At 35.6% G+C, this 23,972-nt stretch overlaps 3 protein-coding genes across 5 annotated transcripts; 1 reads left to right on the forward strand and 2 right to left on the reverse strand.

Annotated features, from left to right (window-relative positions):
* Positions 1-4,319: 4,319 nt before the first annotated feature.
* LOC130998196 (uncharacterized) lies at positions 4,320-5,320 on the forward strand. Its single transcript, XM_057923626.1, has 3 exons — positions 4,320-4,490; positions 4,556-4,663; positions 4,742-5,320. Exons 1-3 carry the CDS (start codon positions 4,320-4,322, stop codon positions 5,180-5,182), a joined length of 720 nt encoding a protein of 239 aa, XP_057779609.1. The 3' UTR covers positions 5,183-5,320.
* A 5,520-nt stretch (positions 5,321-10,840) lies between these two features.
* LOC131001886 (protein ASYMMETRIC LEAVES 2) lies at positions 10,841-14,008 on the reverse strand. 3 transcript variants are annotated; one of them, XM_057928521.1, is made up of 2 exons: positions 13,152-14,008; positions 10,841-11,700 (listed from the first exon to the last, which is right to left on the reverse strand). In XM_057928521.1, the coding sequence occupies exon 2, from the start codon at positions 11,682-11,684 to the stop codon at positions 11,064-11,066; it is 621 nt and encodes a 206-aa protein (XP_057784504.1). In that variant the 5' UTR covers positions 11,685-11,700; positions 13,152-14,008; the 3' UTR covers positions 10,841-11,063. The 3 variants fall into 3 exon arrangements, with proteins under 3 accessions (XP_057784504.1, XP_057784502.1, XP_057784503.1); XM_057928519.1 differs by having other exon boundaries at positions 10,841-11,703; positions 13,152-13,984; XM_057928520.1 differs by lacking the exon at positions 13,152-14,008 and adding an exon at positions 12,462-13,097 and having other exon boundaries at positions 10,841-11,703.
* A 1,996-nt stretch (positions 14,009-16,004) lies between these two features.
* LOC130998197 (uncharacterized) lies at positions 16,005-18,681 on the reverse strand. Its single transcript, XM_057923627.1, has 3 exons — positions 18,664-18,681; positions 16,752-17,588; positions 16,005-16,670 (listed from the first exon to the last, which is right to left on the reverse strand). Exons 1-3 carry the CDS (start codon positions 18,679-18,681, stop codon positions 16,005-16,007), a joined length of 1,521 nt encoding a protein of 506 aa, XP_057779610.1.
* Between the last annotated feature and the right edge of the window lie 5,291 nt (positions 18,682-23,972).

Consider the following 23,972-nt stretch of genomic DNA (forward strand, 5'->3'; position numbering starts at 1 on the left):
ATGTACGCGAGATACAATGATCGTACTGCATTTGATACGGGGCTTGAGTTTTTCCTTGAGTGGCGTTCAATCAAACGGCGTACACAGATGGACAAGGTAACATTAGGTGCCCGTGTAAGAAGTGCAAGAATCAAGCGTATTTAGATGTACCTACGGTCAGAAAACATGTTAGTAGGCGTGGATTTGTCCTGAATTACAAAGTTTGGGTTTGTCACGGGGAAGCACCGCTATATATGCCGAGAGAACATGCTATAATGAATGAGGATGATGGATTATACAATAACTACGAAAGGATGGTGCATGACCATGCTGGACCTAGTAATTATCAAGATCCTCCAAATCTGGAGCAGCCGCCCAATAATGACGCTCAACAGATTTATAACATGTTGGATGCAGCGGATACTCCATTGTACGCAGGATGTGACACGTACACACAATTAAGTTGGATGACTCAATTCATGAGCATAAAGACTGAAAGCCACATGTCAGAGAGAACTTACAATCAGATGTCTTCGATGATGAAAGCTGCTTTACCAGAGGGTAACAACTGTCCAGAAGACTTCTATAGTACGAAAAGAAATCTACGTGGTTTGGGTTTGCCAGTAGAGAAGATCGATTGCTGTGTTAATAACTGCATGTTGTATTGGGGGGAAACTAGTGAGCTACATAGTTGTATGTTCTGTGACCAATCACGATATAAGGACAGCTTGCGTGCATCTGGGAGTCGTAGAAAGAAACAAGTGCCCGCCAAACAGATGCACTATTTTCCCTTGACGCCCCGATTGCAGAGATTGTTTGCATCTCCTGCAACTGCTGAACATATGCGGTGGCATGCGACCTCCACAGACGATGGGATAATGCGCCACCCGGCCGACTCTCCGGCATGGAAACATTTGAATTCAGTCTAACCTGGATTCGCCGAGAAGATCAGAAATGTGAGATTGGGCCTCTCTACAGATGGTTTTGCCCCATTTGCACAATCAGGGCGTCAATATTCTTCTTGGCCAGTTATTGTCACGCCGTATAACCTGCCTCCGTGGTTGTGCATGAAAGAACAATTCATGTTCCTCACAATCCTCGTGCCTGGCCCATCAAACCCAAAGATGAAGTTGGACGTATTCTTACAGCCATTGATACACGAGTTAAAATCTCTGTGGGAGGTTGGTGTGAACACTTACGACATATCGTTGAAGCAAAATTTTCAGATGCGAGCAGCTCTGATATGGACTATCAGTAATTTTCCAGCGTACGCTATGTTGTCTGGGTGGGGTACAGCTGGGAAATTGGCATGTCCACATTGCATGGAGAATACAGAAGCATTCACTTTGCCGATGAGTGGAAAACAATCGTGGTTTGATAATCATCGGAAGTTCTTACCTCCTAACCATGTGTTTAGGAGAAACAAAACTTCATTCTTGAGGAATAAGACATGCAATGTTGGTCCACCAGAACAAAGATCAGGAATACAAATCTTGAATCAAATCGAGGGGTTAGGCTTCGTGAAGGTTACCGAAGACTTCGATGGCAGGAACGCTCAACTCGCCAAATATCAAGATGTAGGGTGGAAAAAGAAAAGCATATTTTGGGATCTACCCTATTGGAGACATCTTTTGATTCGACATAATCTGGATGTCATGCACATTGAGAAAAATGTGTTTGATAACGTGTTTAATACTGTCCTGAATGTGAAGGGGAAGACAAAAGATACAGAAAAATCTAGAGAAGAATTGAACACCTTCTGCAAGCGGAAAGAGTTGAAGAAAGTGGATGGAACTCGAGGGTATCCGAAAGCATGTTATACGCTTGACAGGGAAGAGAAGAAGATCTTACTTCAATGGATCAAGAGTCTTAAGTTTCCCGATGGGTACGTGTCAAATATTAGTAGATGCGTTGACATGAACGCCCTGAAGATGCACAACATGAAAAGTCACGACTGTCACGTGTTCATGCAAATCCTTCTGCCTGTTGCATTTAAAGAACTTCTTCCTAAGAATGTTTGGGAGGCAATTACAGAGTTAAGTTTCTTCTTCAGAGAATTAACATCCCGCAACGTGGCCATATATGACATGAGAATACTGAGTGAGAAGATAGCTGTTACTCTTTGCAAACTTGAGTGTATCTTCCCTCCTAGTTTATTTGATTCAATGGAGCACCTACCAGTTCATTTGGCAGATGAGGCACGATTGGCTGGTCCAGTGCAATATCGGTGGATGTATCCTTTTGAAAGATATTTGAGGACATTAAAAAATCATATAAAAAACAAAGCCAAGGTTGAGGGGTCCATCGCCAATGCATACTTACTTGCAGAAATGTCAACCTTCTCTTCGTTTTACTTTGAAGATCAAATATCTACAAAGTGGACAACTTTGCCTCGCAATATTGAGATGCCCGTTGCTGAAAATGATGATCCTCTTTGTCTCGCCATATTCAAACCTATTGGGCGTTCACTTGGCCGAGGGACGAAGAGATACATGGATGAGCGCGAATGGCTTGCTGCACACATGTATATATTGAGCAATTGTGCAGAGGTTGCAGAGACATATAGCAAGTGAGTATTCTCGTTCAATTTACGTATAAGAAGTGTTCATCATATATAAGTGTTAACATATTTATTTGATTCTTTGTATCCAAGGATCTTCGAGGAGGAAAAACGATATGCAAATCCTTACATGACTGATGCAGAGTTTGAAGTCGCGTTTCACAACGAGTTTATTGTGTGGTTTAGCCATTACGTAAGAGACGATAAATTTATGTTAAATATACATTTACTTACTCTAAAATTGGCTAGCAAACTTAAATGATATTTGTGTGAAACAGGTTTGTCGTCCTTGTAACGACGAGTTGAACCCTTATATTAGGTCGCTTGCAGCTGGACCATTAAGGGAGATTGAAACATACTCCGGCTATTTCGTGAATGGCTACAGGTTTCACACAACTGATCATGATAGAGAGAGTGCGACTGTGAACAGTGGCGTTTGCATAAAAGGCTCGGTCTATGGTAGTGATAGAGATGTGCTAGACTTTTATGGGCGTCTGCAAGAGGTTTGCGTGCTGGAGTATCCGGGGTATCCAATTAAGCAGACAGTCTTGTTCAACTGTGAATGGTTTGACTTGTCGGCTCAGGGAACTTCTATTGATACAGACTTCAAGTTAGTTTCACTGAACCACACACGAAGATATAAGAAATATGATCCCTTTGTTTTGGCGAGTCAAGTAGTTCAAGTGTTTTACTGTCCCTATCCCAGTACGAACCAATCAAAGAAAAATTGGTGGTCAGCATGCAAAGTCAACGCAAGATCAAAGGTTGAAGTGTCTACTGCAGCATCTACATCAACATTAGATCAACCATTTCAAGAAGAAGTTGTTACTATTATGCCTACTCACACAAGTGTAGGCATTGAACAACCACTTCTCCTTCATCCCCTCGGTGGAGTCGTTGAGATTGAAGATGACGATAAAGCAGAAGACGATGATCCCCCGTTGACATCTAACGATAGTGATGATGATAGTAGTGATGCTTATGAATAAATGTAAATGCACATTTTGGTTGAATTTGATTGCAAATTTGTTATGTTTGTTAGTTACTGTTAATGTTATGTTTCACTATATATTTGTTAATTTAATTGTATGCAACAGGCATCATGTCTACCTCACGAGGTTTCTTGGGATTTGGGAGGCGATCTGGCGTTAATGCGCCAGAAGCTACAGCAGATACATCTGATGGGTCTGGGACGCATATTTCTGGGACTCCCGAGACTCCCCAGGCTTCTAGTAGTTCACGGGCTAGAAGGCCTAGGGGCCCTACAGCTGCCGCTATTAGAGAGAGAGAGGTTAAGGCACCTGATGGGAGGACGGTATTTCAGAGGCATCCTACGACTGGGTAAGTATTTTAGTTTAAATTATTGTTTCCCGTACACCATGATTAAGTGATAAAATAATTTGTACACAGTGTTTTGTTGGAGCCCAGTGGCCTGTCCAAAGCTTGCACGCGCACATTTAAGATGTTTAATAACCCAGGCGGGTACACATGGAAGTTGACGCCCCCGGCGATGAAGGATAATTTTTTTGATGAATTACAGGTACAATTAAATTTATAATACATATAAATATATCATATTAAATTGTTAAAATGTTTGATATTAAATTAATTCTCTTTCTTTCAACAGAAAGATTTTATGTGGCAGCCCGCCGATGAGCGTGACGTGAGGAAAATGTGGGAGACAAACGCCCGCAAAAGGTACTCCGACATGATGAGCGAATATAAGAAAGAGCTCAAGCAGTGTACCCGCCAAGGGAGAGAGATGTCTAGACCCGTCTAGATGACTCCCGATTTTTGGACTGAACTCCGGGATTACTGGCATCAGCCCGAGGTTGAGGCTGTTTCAAATCGAGCACGTGCCAACCGGATGTCCGAGCCCGATGGGGAGGGTACAGGGATCAGTAGGCACGTGGGCGGGTCCCAGTCGACTCGTATCCTGCAGCAGTATATGGTATGTAAATTATATTAATATCTTCACTAATATAAATTATTTATCTTATATAAATGCATCTACAGGGCTTGGAGCCTGATTTTTCCCAGGATTCACCGAACTATGCCACCTTCCTCCGCCTCCACATGTACCCCGACGGAAGTTTTACGTCTCTGAGAGATGCAAGAATTGACGTAAGTGTTTAAGTTTATTCAAATATCTAGTGAATGTATTTATTTTCTAACAATTATGCATTGTTATGTATGAATTAGGCGGAGGTTCATCAACTGGCCGCTGCCACAGGACGACAGGACCGGCTAGACGAGGTGTATTTGGAGGTGGTGCATCTGGATAGGTCACGGATCTACGACGTCGGGAGTGCCGGGCAGAGTCAGGCTAGTAGGGGGTCTATCCGCAGCACGGGCAGTTCTGCGGTGTCTCAGCAGCTTTATGAGACACGGATCTCCACGCTGGAGGAGCGATTGGCGGCAGAGCAAGCACAACGCCAACAGATGGAGGACCGCATGGCGGCAGAGCAAGCACAACGCCAACAGATGGAGGAGCGCATGGCGGCAGAGCAAGCAGCACGCCAACAGATGCAGGACCGCATGGCTCAATTGGAGGCGTTTATGAGGATGTATAATGCTCAGCCACCTCCAGGGCCTGATGCCGATGATGATGATGATGATGATGATGATGATGATGATGCTTAGAATTATTAAAACTATATATTTATGTTTTCAAACAAAATTACATTTGCACTTTCTTTTCAAATTTATGTTTTATTGAACTATATATTTCAAGTGCTTTAATTATTAAAACTATATATGTTTTATATATTTATGGCAATGATGATGATGATTGCATTTAACATAAACAAATAAATTCAAATCACATTATAATAACCAAATTAAAACACTTTTGGTGTATTAATGTTAAAAAAAATAAAAATAATTAATTAATTAATTAATTATTAAATATTAATTAAATATTTTACCGATGATAAAAATAAGGACCGAAACGAACTCGATCACTAATTAACAACATATTTCAGGTATTATCTCCACATATTCAAAGATTATAATTATATGAGTGAGTATATAGCATTTAAATGAATTAATAGATGTAGATATATCAATAATACGAGTGTTCTGTACTGGTGATCACTCGAAAAGAATTTCAAAGTTAAGCGTGCTTGACACAGAGCACAAGCAAGATGGGTGACCCACTGGGAAGTCGGGTCGCCGACTGGGAAGTTCGTCTAAAGTATGCAATACCGTATAAATACGGAAATAAATTGTGGATATACAATATACAATCAAATAAATAAATAAAATAAAATAAAATAAAAAAATAAAATTAAAAATATTACCGTCGGCAAAACGCCGTCGGTAGTTACCGACGGCTTTTGCCCTCGGTAAATACCCGGCCATCCTCCGGCAAAGAACCACCGGACGACGGTAGCCTGTTATCGACGGCGTTTTGCCGCCGCTAGTTAGCGGCGGTAATCGCCGTCGCTAGTTTTCCGGCAGGGACTGCCGGACTCCGGTGGCTCTCTACCGACGGCAAAATCGCCCTCGGTAACTAGCGGCGATGGCTGCCGCCGCTAATTCTCCGGCTAGGCTCCGCCGTTTAACGGCGACAATTCCGGCGGCATCGCCGCCGTTAACTGCCGACGGCGGATGTTCGCCGCCGTTATTTTCGTTGCCGACGAACCGTTTAGCGGCGGGAGATTGCCGCCGTTATCGCCGCCGGTAACACTATTTACCGGCGGCCGTCTTTTGTTACCGACGGCATTTCGCCGTCGGTAATCAACGATTTTTTTGTAGTGGTTATTGTTATAAAAAAAAATATTGATATAAAGAAATCTAATGTTTTAAAAACATTACTTTTCTTCATGTCAATTATTACTTTTCATCATAATAATAATTAATTCGAATAATTCATTACTAGTAAAGCAGCGAAGGGCACATGTGTCGGACAGGAGAAAAATTTCATGAATTACTTTTGGTCAAGTAATTATTATTGTAACAAACACTAATTATTATTATAAAGAAAAGTAATGTTTCAAAAATATATGTATTACTTTTTATTACAACAATAATTACTTTAATTATTCAGCGCATACCCACGACCCGCGACTAAATCTGCCCCGACTCGTGCTTAGACCCGCTCCCCAACCTCGACCCGACCCATCTCACCTGCACATGTGTCTGACAGGAGAATTTATGTTTTCAATAAATTATTTTAAAATACTCTCCCCATCCACGAAATGTTGTCCTAATTTTTCATTTTGGTACGTTTACAAAAAATTGTCATAATCTATTTTTAGTAATAATTTGTGAGTCTCTTTCTCCACTTATTAACATGTGGGCCACATTGTCAATTCACTAATTTAATTAACTTTTCCTATTTTACTTTATTTGTGGCCCCTTTCTCCACTCAATAAATAAACAACATAATTTTTTTTAAAATTCGTGATCTAATTTTATAATTATGCTAATAGAGTCCAATAGAGTAACAGCAAGTTCATGAAATTTAACTTGTCGAATGTATTCTAAATATATTTTTAAATCTAAACATTCGTTCTTATACAAAGTGTATTTAAGTCTGGAAAAATAACACGTATTTGCTAAATTATTTCATTATTCATGAATTGTTATCTATATATGTACTTTTCCATTTAACCCACCCAAATTACTAGTGCTAGAGCTGGATGGAGCTTAAGCAACCTATCTGACTTTTATTAAAATTTATAATTACATATTTCAATTTTAGATCCTCAAAAATTTTATTTCTATATATATATCAATAAATGAAGCTCAAAGTCGATTCCCCTATCCTAACACTAAACGAATTTTTATCGAACACATATCCGAAAATTATGCTGTAGTTCGACCCATTTACAACCTTTTTTTAGGCCACCTACCTCAATGTTATCTAAAGAATGTCTTGAACATAATGGGTTGAAATAAATTAATGCAACATGATTAATTTGTATAGATATATAAGGTGTATATATATATACAACACACAGTAGGAGGGCAGAGAGAGGTGGAAAGATACAAATACAAAGATGAAGCCTGAGCAGTACCTGATGTACATGCATAGGAGAGTCCCACTGTCAAACGCATTTAAAGTTGAGGCTATCATTGCACGGCTACGTCATCATTGTCCATGCATTTTTCTTCTTCTTTTTTTTTTCAAATTAAATTTCGTTTTAGTATTTTCTTTTCTTTTCAACTACATTTCAAATTAATTACCTACTAGTACATATGTACCATAGTCTTATTATTAATTATTTTCAAAAAAAAAAATTTGCGAGGGAAGAAAAAAGAATTGGTTTCCAAAATCATAGTTGGAGATGGATGATGAGCTATAGTACATGCAGATATAATCATTTATCCAATTAAATGGTGGAAGGAATGCCTAATTTAGAATCTATTTTTTTTTTCAATTTATTTATGATTTCGGCGCCAAAATGCATTTCGAATAAATAGATAAATTATGAATCAATTTACCTTGTCGAGATATACAAAATTAAAGGATTAATTATTTGTTTTGATGCTAGAATTAAGTGAACATTTTGACTCAGAATGATTGATATATCTCATGTATATCATAGGCTAATTATGTACAAAATAATAAAATCCGTGGATATATATATAGGGGGCCGTTCCAATGAGACCCTCTAATTTTAGTTAGATCTAGGGCACGATCCGATGCGTTTATTTTATCAATCCTATGGCTGATATTGTATCTGGAGGGTGATTTTTTTTTCGTAGGGTTCGAATCTTGGAGGGAGCAGAATATTTTAAATTTTGTTATTCATCAGTATATACTGCATTGTTCATCAGTATATACTGCCATGTTCATCAGTATATATGTCTTATTCATTACGAATTTTTTAAATTTTATTTTTCATCAGTATATACATCTTGTTCATTAGATATACGTTTTGTTCATTAGTATTATATGTCTTATTCATTGTCCTAGTGTTTCATGAAAAATATGAGGTCTCACTGGAGCGCGCCCCTATATATATATATGCCCTTATATATATATATATATATATGAGTAAACTTATAAAAAAATACCACCTTTTAAAAGTGATATATTTTTTAGCCCCTCTTTAAAAACAACTCTTTTATATATTAAAATAAATTAAAAGACTAAAATACCATTTACGGTCCCCACCACTTTAATTTTCACGCAACATTACACGTGCCCACGATCATGATCACGATGGGGCCCACGATCGTGTCCACCATCGTGTCCACGATGGGCACGATGGTGGACACGATCATGCCCATCGTGCCCACGATAGTAAACACGATCGTGGGCACGTGTCATATTGCGCGAAAATTAAAGTGGTGGGGACCGTAAAGGGTATTTTAGTCTTTTAATTTATTTTGGTATACAAAAGAGTTGTTTTTAAAGAGGGGCTAAGAAAGATATCATTTTTAAATGGTGGTATTTAAAATCTTGAACCCTTATATATATATCTATATCTATATAATTCACTTTTGTGTAAATTTGAACAAATATATAAGAAAAAGGCCGGGAAGTCGAGTAAATTTTTTAATCGTTGTAGAGCATTAAATTTTGTAGTCATGTCTAGTTGTTAGGGTCTCATAATGAGAGATTGGGTTTCTCAAGGATGCCATTTATTTCCTAGCAGTTTGAAGACAAAAATTCCGAGTTTTGAACAATAATTAATTATCCTTATTCATTATTAATTATTATTATATAAATTTAAAGTACCAAAATTAGACTACTCGACACTTCTGATAAGACTTGAAACGAATATTATTTTGTTATAATTTGAAAAGGAAATATTAACAGTATTACAATTATTATAAGTTGCAGTAATATTATTGGATGACAATTTCATGTTTTGGATAAATAGATATTTGACCTACCCCATCTCTTAATAGAGGTTATGCTACGTACAATATACTCCGTCCGTCCCTGAAATAAGTTCCTCTTTTTTTTTTGGGACGTTCCCAAATAAGTTTTTCTTTCTTTCTTTTCATTTTGGACAACTATCCCACCACTAATAATAATTTATTTATTCTTACTTTTCACTTTTTCACCACTCTCAATACTAATTATAACATTTTTTCACATTTTCACCACTCTCAATACTAATTATAATAAATTTTTCTCCATTATCAATTCACTTTACCATTTTTCCTTAAAACCCCCGTCCCCGAAGAGCCCCAAAGAGGAACTTATTTTGGAGACAGAGGGAGTATATACAATATGTGATCATGCTTACAATTCATTCATGTCAGTGTTTTTTTCATTATTTTATATATTTTAATTTTATTTTAATACTTCATAAATTATTATTGTTGCTTTTATAAATTACATAAAAAACCAAAACTTGATTTGTTCATTTATCCTTTAATTTCAGGTAATTAATAAAAAGAACAAATCGAGCTTTAATTTCATAGTATAATTTAAAATTTTATTAATTATAATATAATTTATGAAGTATTAGAATTAAAATAAATATATAAAATAAAAATTAAGTGAAATATAAGCTATACTTACATAAAATATGTAGTATAATATTTCTCGTCTCTTAATAATGCTCTATACTTGTACATATGAATATTGCATATCTAATATATTTTGCACGCATATTTATAACATTTTTCGATAAATATCATTAATCAGTTATTGCGTGCATGATAAATTATTATATTATGGTGAAAGGCATATTTATATACACATACACACACATGTATGTGGTGATTTTTAAATAATAATCTCTAAATAAAATAAAAAACGAAGATTTAATTTATTTTCAGTCATTTGATCATTAAGATTTACAGTAGATAAATCATTTTAGTGGATGAATGCGGCACTTTGATTCAAATCTTCAATGGTGTAATTTTTTTTGTACAAAAAATTTAGCAATGAATATATTAATTTTTATAGAAAATACGTCAATTTTAATGGTTCTCATGTTAGTTCTTACCACGCGTGCACACACAATGACACAGACACACATATATAAAAATATATATATTACACAGGTTATAATATATATTCAATTAATTAATACACTCAATTAGTTTTTTTTATTTAATATATATTTTATTGCCTCGAATTGTCCCAATCATTTTTTACTCAAGTATACAATAAATTGTGAACCATATATTCAAGTTATATATTTACTACGCATTCAACAAGTCAATCTCGGATCTTAAAAGAAAAGTAAATTTCAATATTATATTTTGCAAATTTCGTTCATATGTACATTTTCATTTAATTTCTTTTATATTTATTTTTAACTATTCATTAGAAAATCCAATATTGTATTAAAGTAAGAAAAATAAATGTAATGTAACATACACATTTCCTAATATTTATAACGACTATAAATAATATATAAACCAAGACACAGATATCACAAAACAAATATAGAATTACAATAAAGTTCAGAAAATACACAAAAACGCACCAACAATTAATTAAAACAAGGTCATGTGGTTTTCTTTACCTCTATATTAATAATATCCCTCTCATGAAATCGCACTTAAAAAAAGGGGGGAAAAAGAAAAAACAGTATCGAAACCCTAATTAAGACGGTTCGACCGGCGTGCGGCGGCCGTCCGGCGCCGTTCCCGCGGCTCTGGACTGCGGGAAGCCACTGAGCTGGCCTATGCTGGCGGACATATTCATGGCGAGGAGGCTGCTGGCGTCGTAGCCGCTGGCGCCGTCAAAGGCCCTGATCATCTGCTGGTTGGTGACGGGGAAGAGCTGGTGGTGGAAGTGGTGGTGGTCGCGGGCGGAGGCGGCGCCGGCGCCTAGGAGGTTGATCCCCTGGTGATGGAGGAGGCCGTGGCCGGAGATGCCTAGGTTCTGGTACTTAGAGAGCTCGGATTTAGCACAGCTGAGGTCCATTTGGAGCTGGCGGAGCTGGTGCTGGAGGAGGGAGATGACGCCCACGCAGCCGTAGACGGGGTCACGCAGCCGCATGTCCGCCTCGTAGGCCAGGGAATTGACGGCGTCCTCGCGCTGGTGTGGCTGCAGCTCGTTCAGGAGTTTCGTCACGTTGCTCGCGCCGAACACCTTGTGCACGTTCGCGAATTTCTGCGGCTGGTCCGGCGGGAAGTACGGGGCGAACACGCACTCCGGCAGGCACTTTCGCCGGAGGAACTTGCATGCCGCGCACGGCGAGGTCGTCGACGACGAGGCCATTGCAAACCTGCTGCTGCTGCTGCTCAATAACCAATTTTTCCAGGATGAGATGATAATATCAATTCTTGGATTCAAGAAATTAAGGGGATTGGGAGTTCTATTTAATATTACTGTAACAAAACACAGAGTTCCAACATGATTTCTTGGAGAAATAACAAGAGAGTTCTAGAAATTCATGTGTGGAAGAGAAGTTTGAGATAAGAAATTAAGATCTATGATAGTAAATGGGGAAAAATTATTGGGTGTTTCAGTTTAATAAAAGATGAAGTCCCAACATGATGTACGGAATGAAGATCTATGATAATGGAGGGGAAAAATTGGGTGACAAAAGATGAAGTCCCAATATGAATTCTTGAAAAACCTAATGATAAAATTCCATCATATTTTGGAAACGAAAAGAAAAGAATGAAATGTAAATCCAGTTTTTACCACTGGGGTGTTCCAGACCATGATTGAAACAGACAGCTTTAAATTTAAGACATAAAATTAGCTTGACCACCAAATCATTGACAGCTTTTAATAGAGATAAAATCAATAAAGTTGATTGAAATCAAACATGGAAACAACACAGAAATTTTTGGGGAAAAAAAACTATATCTGGAAATTGGATTTCGATATACCTGCCCTATATTTTCTACGCCTCGTAGGATCTGTCAATTCTTTTTATCCCCATAATTCTATCTAATCAATCAATACACACACAATATATATATATATATAGAGAGAGAGAGAGAGAGGGAGAGGAAAGAGGAAAGAGGAAAGTAATTATGTTTATACCTACTGCGTTCTAGTAGTATATTTCCTCCGTTCAGGGCTGGTGATTTGTTACAAAAATATAAATGATGATAATAAACACACCAAACTTTTTGGAATTGTATCTTGTTGAAATCTCATACATATATGATAGTGTAAAAGATTTCATTTTGTATGATGGGTTTTCCTCTAAATCCACCCCAGAACCCTACTCAAGATTTTCATGCTATTTCTTGAGAGAGAAAGAGATAGAAAGCTAGTACTTTAGGGTTCTTTTTATAAATATGGAAAAAGGTGGAAGAAGAAAGGAAGATTTTGGAATTGGATCTCGTGAAAGTGAGGTTTTTTTTTTTTTCTTTCTTGGTTTTCTTATATATTATTATTATGTTATGCCACTGATATCAATGTTAGTCTTTTTTAACCAGATCTTGCTTAGAATTCATCCAATTCTCACATGTGAGTGAGTGACTAATAGCCAAAATATTCACACACGCACATACAAACCAAGAGAGAGAGAGAGAGGTGACTTCAATTACCTGTATGAAAATGAGACTTTTGAGAAAGCCAGTTGTTTCGTCTACTGGGATAGTATTATATTTGTGTCACACACACAATAATATATATATATATATATGTGTGTGTAGTGCGTGTGGTGTGTGAAAACGCAGCAAGAGAAAAGGAGGGAATTTATATGATGAGAAAAATGGGATATACCTAGGCAGAATAAAAGTTGTTAAAAACTCTCTTTTTCTTCTTCTTCTTCTTTCCCTTAGACAAATCTAACGTGCCTCGGTTTCTGCGGTCAAATATCACTTTTCTTTTCTTTTCGTTTTTTCCCCTCTTTGGCTGCTGTGCACTTTGACAAAACAGATCAAAATCAGCTTCAGATCTTGATTTTATCCCTCAAATTCTAGAGAGAGAGAGAGAAAGAGACTCTGAGAGTTTGCTGGATTAATAGTAGTAGTTCAACTTTATGTGTGGGCGGCTGGGTAATGAAATGATGATGATGATGATGATGATAATGATGATAATCTTTTTAATGGGTTTCGAGAATCATGCAAAAAAGGCCTTTCTTTGAGGTGCAATCTTGAAATGAAGTGCATATAAAGATGGTGCTGCGGAAGAGAAGGAAGAACCCGTATCTCATGAGGAGAGAGAGGAGAGAGAGAGACAGACAGATTTAACAAATATATACATTGCTATATATATAGAGAGAGAGAAGAGGTGAGAGAGAGAGAGAGAGAGGTGAAGGCGGAGGAAATTCCCCCAACGCCAGAGGCTATGGGAATGGGGGAGAAAAGCAGAAAAGTGAAATAAAATTTTGCTAAGAGAGTGGAACTTATAGCAAAATAAAATCTCACTCACTCACAGTGTAGTGTGGGTCGTGTGTGTATGTATAGGTGTATGTATCACCCTGAAAACGGAAGAAGGAAGGTAGTGAAAATTGAATTATTGTAATGCAGAAGGGGGGTGGGGGGTGGGGTGGGAAGAAGGTATAAGTATAATCACTATGACTATCTTACAGATTTCAGAGTGCAGAGATTTGAGAGCGAGTTGTCTAGTGTCGTGACATGACCTTTCCTTTTAATTCTTTTTATTTTATTTTTTAATTTGGATTTTTCATGTTTGTAATAATCTTGGGGGGTGGGTGGGTGGGTGGGTGGGTGGGTGGGAGTTAATATTTGTGGGATATTTCCCTTTCTTTTGTGTATCTGCACTGGCTTTTGGCTCATCTGCCCTATCCCTAATTGCCTATTTATGGTAGTCAAGTTTGATGCTTAGCTATCAAATTATAGGGTTTCTAGCTTGTGCTCTTTAGACAATAAATATGGAGTATTATATATTTACCAGTATATATTGTGATCAAATTTAGCATTTTATTCTTTCTAACTTTTTTTTCTTATAAATCTGTGAGAAGATAATTATAGAGGCAAAATTTAAAGTGCCCTTTCTCTTATGAATAATTTGAAAAATGCCCACCCTTATCATGCAAAGCACTACATGCCCTAAATAAGTGAAGAACCGAAAATGCCCTTTGAATGTGATGGATGTGCATTGTTTTCAGCAAAAGTACTTACACATCTATGACAAAAGTTGTTAAAGTGTAAGAAAAACATCAATTCAACAATTTAAACATTGAAATCGGTCAAATATGTGTTGGAACATGTGAAATACTGACAGAGAAGTTAATATTTATTTATTTTTGAATTAAAATCGAAGGTTTTACAAGTAAATCGTAGGCTAATTAATCAATGGAAAATAAATACTAAAAATTAACACAATCGATATTAGCACTCAAAACACACATTGGAAAAAAAAAACAAGCGTCCGACCGGGAAAAACAAGTGTCCGACCGGACACAAGTTTTCACCGGGCGGACACATATATGTTCCGGTCGGATAGATGTTTTTTTGGTTCCTATGTGTGTTTTGAGTGCTAATATGGATTGTGTTAATTTTTTGTATTTATATTCCATCGATTAATTAGCCTTCAATTAAGGGACATAATTTTTTTTTTTTTAAATTGATGATAAACGACAAATATGATGTGAAATAGCTTTGTCAGTAAAGTATTCATGTTAAACACTCTAATTTCATTGAAATTCACCTGAAATGAAGGAATCTTTGTTTATATATGAGTGAATTCTCTCATTCTCTCATCCTCTCATCCGAACACTCAAAGTGAAAAAACACTCAAACTCATTAGAAATTCTAATATTTTCCAAGTGGTGAAGCTATTATTTGTGAATTCTCTCATCCGAACGTTTAAAGGTATGTCATTTTACGTTTGAAATGTAATTTAAGTTGGTTATTGTTTATTTTCAATGTTTTGTTTGATCCTATATGCTTATGTGAATTATTAGCATATTATAGCATACTATGATTTAAAGCCACGTTTGAAGGAAATACATGTGAATTAGAGCAAATTCTATCATGTTTTAAAGTATTAATTAGTAATTATTAGTTGCATTTTAGTTCTATACATATATATTGCTACATAACTCATGTTATTATGCTCGAAAATTATGTATCCGCCCGGACAAGTGTCCTTGAAAATGTGTCCGGCCGTGTGTAATTGTATATCATGTAATACACGGCCGGACACATTTCCTCGGCTACTTCCCCGGGCGGATAGATGTTTTTCGAGTGTATTAACATGTTATATGTTGTATTTTAACATTGTATTCCATTTACATCATATATTTATTTATTTATTATTTTTTCTGTAGATGAATGAATATGGGAGATACTTTGTGGTTAATTATGGAGGTGCCTTCAATGGTTATGAGTACATCGGCGGCTCTTCTAAGAATTTGCATATTTTCGGAGACACAATGGCCAGTACGGTGTACATGATAAATTACCTGATGATGGAGAATTCATTGAGCACTAATTACAGCTTGTATTATTTGACGAAGAGATTAAATGGCAGGGTATACAGTAAAAATATTCTTGCCGATGACAATGATTTGCTTCAGTTGCTGGCGTCGCAGCCACATTTTCCTGAGATTTATGTTGTTGAAGACGATTACAGTGGAGGAGTGTATGTTCCTTCGTTCGATCTCCCTCAATCTTCCGGGTATGGAGGTGAATCCAGTGCAACATTCGAAGGAGGAGACCGTGGCTGTGGAGGAGACCGTGGCTGTGGAGGATCAGGGGACCGTCGCTGGTCATCATCATCAGGGGAGTCGGGCACTCGGAAATGTTTGCTCTTCTTGCACCTATCCTTTTTACCCTTGCTCTTCAGTTTCTCCACGAATTTGCCGAAGGCCTTCTTAATCTCCTGACGGATCGTCTTCTTCACCCACTTACGATCCACCTCACCCTCGCTGGGACTGGATACAGTCCGAGATCCGCTCGACGATGAAGAAGTATGCGGCGCTGGGCGCTTGCCCGGATCTACTGAATGACGAGCCGGCTCGTGGGGTCGAGCATCCCTCACAGGGCGCGAGCCCGGATCTACTGAATGACGAGCCGGCTCGTGCTGTCGAGCATCCCTCACAGGGCCCCGGACACTGTGACTGCGAATCGTACGAGGCTGTCTAGGTACATCCTCCTCGTCCCCGCGCTCCTCCACAACACGGGCTCCGGTGCCCTGTGGAAATTGGACACCCCGAGCTAATGGGTTGTCGGGGGGCCTGAAGCTCACCGAGAGTTCGCCCGGTGTCAGCGCTGATATGAAGTAGTGACTCGACAGATCGTCATCATCGGGGTCCAGGGGCATGACACCACCCTAGAAAGCAACAAAGATAATATATTAGAACCTAAGTAAAACCAGTAACGGTGTGGAGGATAATCTTAAATAACTGATTACCTGTCCCTCGAATAGATCGCGCAGACCGTGAAGCTTCGGCTTACCCCTGAAAGTCCATCTCAAACACCGAGGGTGCGCTGTCGGATCACCGCTAGATGCTGCGACCATGTGTCCGAAGCCCGGGACGCGCTCCAATGCCCAGACATATAAAGCCCACGAAGGACCGTAGAAGTGATACTTCTCGCCCTTTCCTGTCTCTCTCGTATAATGGCATAACATCTTATACGAATACGCGCCCCAGGGGAATCTATCAAATGCAGCCAGATCATCCACCAACACCCAAAGCCACGGCTGTACCCGCGCATCCAACCCAAGAACAAGGGTGTGAGCCACACACACGAGGACAGCACGAAGGTACAGGCTCCCATCCTCATCATCCACTCGACGATCCAAATCGCACACGCGTTTGATGAGCGACTGTATGGTCATGCTTCGCGCACCGCAGAATCGTCGGTATGCCTCCACGCGACTGCAGTCGTGCTGTAATGTCGCATCGAACCTCGATCCCCCGAAATTGAGCCCAGTCACTAATGCGTAGTCCGCAGGGGAAAATCTGACTCGTGCTCCGCACAGAAAGAAACACATCTCATTTTCTTCTGACACAATCTGCCTCGATACAATCTGGTGTAATGCTTTATTGCTCTTCGCGCCGGGCCTCCAATCAGTGAAATGCCCAAAACATGATGCTCTAAATCTTCCCAATAAATCTGAATTGCACTGTTCGCCGACCACATTTAAAGTTTCAACCAGATCCGGAAAATGTGAATCCCTATAGTAGGTGCTGATAGCAACCTCCGTCTGGTCTATAGTGTCGCGACGAAGATATGGGACATTCGCCTATTCATTTACAAAATGAATACCATATTAAATTCAGTAAAAAAAATTAAAAAATAATACAAATAGGCATAATTAAATAACTACAATTTAATCAATACCAACCAATTTAATTAAACTGCAATTTAATACTAAATTCAGTAAAATTCAGTAATATTAAACTGCAATTAAATTCCGCAAAATATTAAAATTCAATAATTCAGTAAAATACTAAAATTCGAGAAAAATAGTCAAATTCAGTAAAATATTAAAATAGTAATTCAGTAATATTAAACTGCAATTAAATTCAGTAAAATTCAGCAATTTAATATTAAATTCAGTAAAATTAGTAATTCAGCAATTTAATATTAAATTCAGTAAAAATTCAGTAAAATATTAAACTGCAATTAATACCAAGCAATTTAATTAAATTCAGTAAAATATTAAAAAACGGCAATTTAATTAATACCAAAAAATAACAGTTTCATTAATTAATAATTCAACAATTATAATTAAATTAAATTCAGTAAAATAGTAATAATTAACGTAAACATACAGATACATGGAAAAAAGTATTTTATACCTAAATAACAACTATCCGGCCGGCGAAGTGTCCGGGAAAATGAATCCGGCCGGGTACATTTCAGATTGAAACTGTCCCGGCCGGACTCATTATTCCGGGCATAGTGCCGGCCGGGTAGTTGTTCTATCGGCATAAAATACTTTAATTTATCAAATCGCACAAAGCCCACATACACAATGCAATTATAATTACTTAAACAAATATTTCAGATTGAAACAAATTCAGTAATACCCAGCAAAACTCGCAATACTAATTACTTAACCAAATATAATTAAATTAAATTCAGTAAATTACTAACTGATTAATATAAACATACAACTAATTAAAATGGAATAATTTATGCTAAAACACGATCGGTCCGGCTGGTGAAGTGGCCGGATAAATCGATCCGGCCGTATGTTTCATTTAAATAATGTTCTCGGCCGGATCGATTTATCCGGCCACTTCACCGGCCGGACCGATCGTGTTTTAGCATACATTATTCTATTCAATTTCATGAAAATTAAAAATAAATACCTGTGAAGAAGATGCCATGGATGAGTCCGAGTGTGCTTCAATCTTTTGAACTCTCTGTGCTTCAATCTTTTGAACTCTCTCTCTCGGTGGGTAAAAGTGAAGAAGCCGATAGAGGTGTGTGGTGGAGTAAAAAAACCCTAGTATTTTAAAGTAAGTAGGTAAAAGTGAAGAAGCCGATTGTATCGGCTTTATGTCTATCAAAAGGGAATCAAATTTTGAAGAAAGATATTTTTACCTTTATGTATCGGTAACATGCATGATTTTTTTGGGTAACAAGCATGCATTTATTTGGGACGGATATTGAGTATATTTTAAATTTAAAGATATCAATTGATTTACACGATATATATAGTGTTATATAGTACTATATATCAACATTCAAGAATAACACAATATATATATATAAATATATATATATATATACAAATAATTTCAAAGAATATATGTATTGAAATTAAGATATTAAAGGGAAAAAAATAAAAAATTTAAGATAGATACGCATGGATATATATTATTAGCGTCTTGATTTTTTTTTTTTTTTATGAAATTGAATAAAATAGAATATTTTATGCCTAAATATCATCGATCCGGCCGGTAATTGTCAAGGAAAAATGTATCCGGCCGGGTCATTTGTAAATTGAAATGTACCCGGTCGGATACATTTCTCTGGCCATTTTACCGGCCGGATCGATGATATATCGACATAAAAGTTTGTATTCTATCTATTTATATCTTTATATTAATTTTTACTATTTTGCTGAATTTAATTTAATATATTGTTTAAGTGTTAATTAGTGTCCGGTCGATATATTTACAATTTAAAGATATGAACACTATATATATATATATACAGTGACTTACAAAATCATTGCATGCACAGATTGAAATCATTTCGGTCATTATTGTAAAGAAATGCATTGAAACTCAAAAATGTGTAAGATTGTGTAAGAGAACCGAAATCATTACATTTGATGTTGACCCACTTAAGGGTTAATTAGTAATTTAGGGCATGGGTAGCTTTGCATGATAAGGGTGGGCATTTTTCAAAATATGAATAAGGAATGGGGCACTTTTGCCTATTAACACATTATATATCATCTCAAGAGAAACGGGAACTTCAAATATAAGAAAAAGAAAAGAAAAAGGTATAAGAAAAATATTCAACTTGCACTACAAGTCAGCTATTCTCACAAATTATGGGCAATCTTGCAATTATAGCATACTTTTATATTAGCGTTCTTTTGATTGTAAAATTTTTATTAAAAAATAATGGATAATAAAATATGAGAAAATATTACTCTCATCTTCCTATTATTTATGGTACATACCTTTTCGATATAAAAATTAAAGAAAATAAGATTGTAATGTAAAAGTGTATGAAGTATATGGGCTCATGTAATTTATAGTGTAAAAATGTGTAAAAGTATGTGGGCCCATGTGATTTGTAATGTAAAATTATTACAAAAAATAAAAATGAGTCATTTAACTTGAGACACCCCAAAATTGTATACATGTCATTAACAATGAAACAAAGAGAATATCTTCTTCTTATTTTTATATCATATATTTACTATAGATAAAAAGATGAGAAAATGTTGGACAATAAACCATTTGCAAAACCTACATTACACATATAGCGTGTTTTAGATAAGGTTTTGAACAGTAAAAATGCATATTTGTATTTAGAAATGGATCTACCTCAAATTTTTATATTTTTACTAATTATATATATATATATATATATATATATATATATATATATATATAGGGAGAGGTTCAAGAAAGAACCATAAATAAAAAAAGAACGGAGAACCATTTTCAACCATTCGATCATCAAGATCTACGGTGGATGCATCATCTTGTTGGATGAATGCAGATCCTGGGTTCGAATCCTGAAGGGAGCAAATTTTTTTATTTTTTTGAGTGCATTAATTTTAACAGCGAATGCATTAATTTTTACAGTGAATGCATTAGATTTGATGGTTCTCCGGTTCTCACAAATAATGTAATTCTCTCTAGAACCACACCATATATATATATATATATATATATATATATATATAATTAAAATATATAATAAATAAGTAAATCTTTAAATTTTTAATCTTCAATAAATATATACTTAATTTGAAAGAGTGTTTTCTGTCATGAATATCATAAAAAATCGTCTACACGGTCGGATGAGAGATAAATGAATAATTAATAATTTGATTGTATTCAGTCAATGAAAATTAGTAAATTTTAATTCTAATAGATTTGAATTATTATGTAATATTTTTTTAACGTATTTTATATTTATAATATATTTATATTTTGTACTCCCACAATAAAAAAAATTCTAGATCCATCACTGTTTGTATTTCGTTCCAAACGCATGCACCTTATCAATATTTGAAGTATTATTTTTAAGCCCCACTTCTTCATGGATTGATGGAGTAGAAAGATTGGGTTGATGAAATAGAAAGGTAAAAAAAAAAATAGAGATACCTTGAAGAAGTCAGCTTCTGGTTGAGTCAACGAATTGAAGGTCTCGCACGACAGAAATAGCAAAAAGAACAATGACATTTGATTTAGGGCTTTTTGATTGGTTTGGTTTAATGGTTTTAGGTTATTTATTATACTCCCTCCGTTCCATTATAATGTCTCACTTTTCATAATGAGATATCTCATTACAAATGTCTCATTTCTTTTTTGGTAATATATTTTCTCTCTATATTTAATATTTAAATAATTTTCATCAACCTACTTTATTTATTTTATACACATTACTTAATTTATGTGTCCAAAAGTAATGGGACATTTGTAATGGGACGGATTAAATAAAAATTATTTAAATTTAGATTGTGAAGATCTACGGTAGTAAATTCTTAGTTCAGGGTTCGAATCTTATAGGCGACAAAAAAATTATTTATTAAAATTTATTTCACTTGTCCTCTAAAAATAATCCTAAATTTTTTTTTTTGGTGTTAACAAAAAATTATCATATTCTATTTATGGACACTACCCACAATAGATTATCCTCTATAAATTAACTTATTTACTTATTCTATCACATGGTGGAACCATCTCTCCACCCACAATATAATTAATTATTACTATTATTAATACTACTTTTATAGTGGACCCAAACACCAATTGTCGAGATCCAAGTCCTTGGTCATGGCCCAAACCCGACCCGCCCATCCAACGACGGAGGCGTCCGTCCGTCCGACCGATCGAACAATCGTCGGCGGCGGCGGCGGGCGCGAGGGCAAGCCCTCTCTCCAAGCCCACAAGTTATTAAGCACACGCACTTAACAACTTAAATGCAAAACTTCTCTCTTTTTACAATGAGAGACAAGTGGCATTTTCAACTTGAAATGTTACTCTCCTACTCCAACATCCAACCTTCGGCATACAATATCTCATTCACTAGAAATCGGTTTTGAGACTTCAAGTATACCAACTCACGACGTAGATTAACATTCAATAATTATTTGAGTCAAATCATATATATTTAATAAAAATGATTACTATCACCAAATGTTTATTCAAAACCATATTTCCAACACACTGACTAATACACAAAGCCTTTACAATTTCAAGATAAACCTTTGTTTTAATCAACGAGCTTTCAATAACCACCAAATTCCATTGCACTAGAATCATGTAATAGTCTTTTTTTTCTAACTATGAGTAGGAAGAGTGTTTCATCCTGGCTATTACTCTGGTAATGAAGCTTCAGTGATATGCGATAATATCTTTTGAAGAATCAGAAGCTTATTACCAGAGGCCTAGGAACCGAATCAATAAGAGTCTTAATTAACTGAAAAGGTTTTAGCCATACTGCCCCCATACACCTAAAAATAGATACTTGCATGTTTTGAGACCATCAAACTATATTATTGTGTATTGCATGAAGGGCTATTCTAATCTTATTTAATAACCTAGGATAACAGTGAGACGATTGTGATAATATTTTCTTATTTTTTTAGGGGTAATAATATTTTCTTATTAAAATGTGAAATCAAACCAGTGTGTATATATTCCCTTTCAAAAAAAAAGTTACTATTAATAATATGGATTCGATTTTTCTATATGGTTTTAGACGGCCCACGTGCATGACAATATTATGAAATTCTGTGAACAACATGAGTGAAAATAGTAAGCTCTTTATATTTTGTAATCATATTACCAGAGAACGACAGAATTTGATTTGTATGATTCAATTATCGGATAATAATTGTGTGGCCCACTTAAGACTTGAAAACCATATTATTCCTTTTTTATTTAACAATAAATCTATGCAGCCACATTGTGGGCACCCACACACTAATATAATAAGGATAATCTTGAGTTATTTAATTTATTTTTTTAAATAAAAATAAGATTTAGTTATTTTATTATATTCTCTACATTGTACTTATTTTTCTAAATATTTTTTGCATTTTTTATTTATTTTTTAATAAAAATAAAAAAGTTATCAAAAAAATTGCAAAAAATTACTATAATGTAGAGAATGTGATAAAATAACTAAATCTTATTTTTATTTTAAAAAATAAGTTAAATAAATTAAATTATTTTCTACTTAAGTAAATTGTGGGCAGCCACAATGTGGCTGTTTAGCATTACTCTTTATTTAATCCTTCCGTCCCAATTCAATAAACCACAGAAATTGAACACAAATATTAAGAAATAAATAATTTATAATAAAATAGGAAAGAGAAAATAACTTTTTTTGAGAATATATTTGTCCAAAAAGTGGAAAAGAAAAATAAAAAAGAGATAATTATGTGTGATATACAATGACATTTCATGTAAATAATGGGTTAAGTAGAGATATTTATTTTGTTAATTTTTCATTTTAAGAAATAGCCTATTAAAATGGAACGTTCAAATAAGAAAATATATATGACCTATTGAATTGGAACAAATAAAGTATCTATAATTTATTAAAACAATATTAGAAAGATGAAGCGAATATAAAAATAATCAGATCTTAATAGAAAAGGAGTTAAATTTATTGACACAAAGATTGTGATTTTGTAGGAATTAACACTTTGATAAAATAGCGATACAAAGTTCAACTATAACGTGGGATGCGGGCTCAGTATCATTCAAAATTGAAAAATAAAATAAAAAGAAAAGCTCAAAACAAAATTTTGGTGTCCAGTTTATTTAAAGCCTAGCTAAGTCCACTTTAAATACAAGTGAAAAAAAAAAAAAAAAAACCAAGGCAGAAACACCTTAAATAGGGTAGTTAAAATTTCCTAGATATTAGGTCAAAATTCAATTTCTGTAGCAGCCTGACTAGTCAAATATGTTTGTAT

Source organism: Salvia miltiorrhiza, chromosome 8 (assembly GCF_028751815.1).
Source record: "Salvia miltiorrhiza cultivar Shanhuang (shh) chromosome 8, IMPLAD_Smil_shh, whole genome shotgun sequence".
NCBI classification, from domain to species: domain Eukaryota; kingdom Viridiplantae; phylum Streptophyta; class Magnoliopsida; order Lamiales; family Lamiaceae; genus Salvia; species Salvia miltiorrhiza.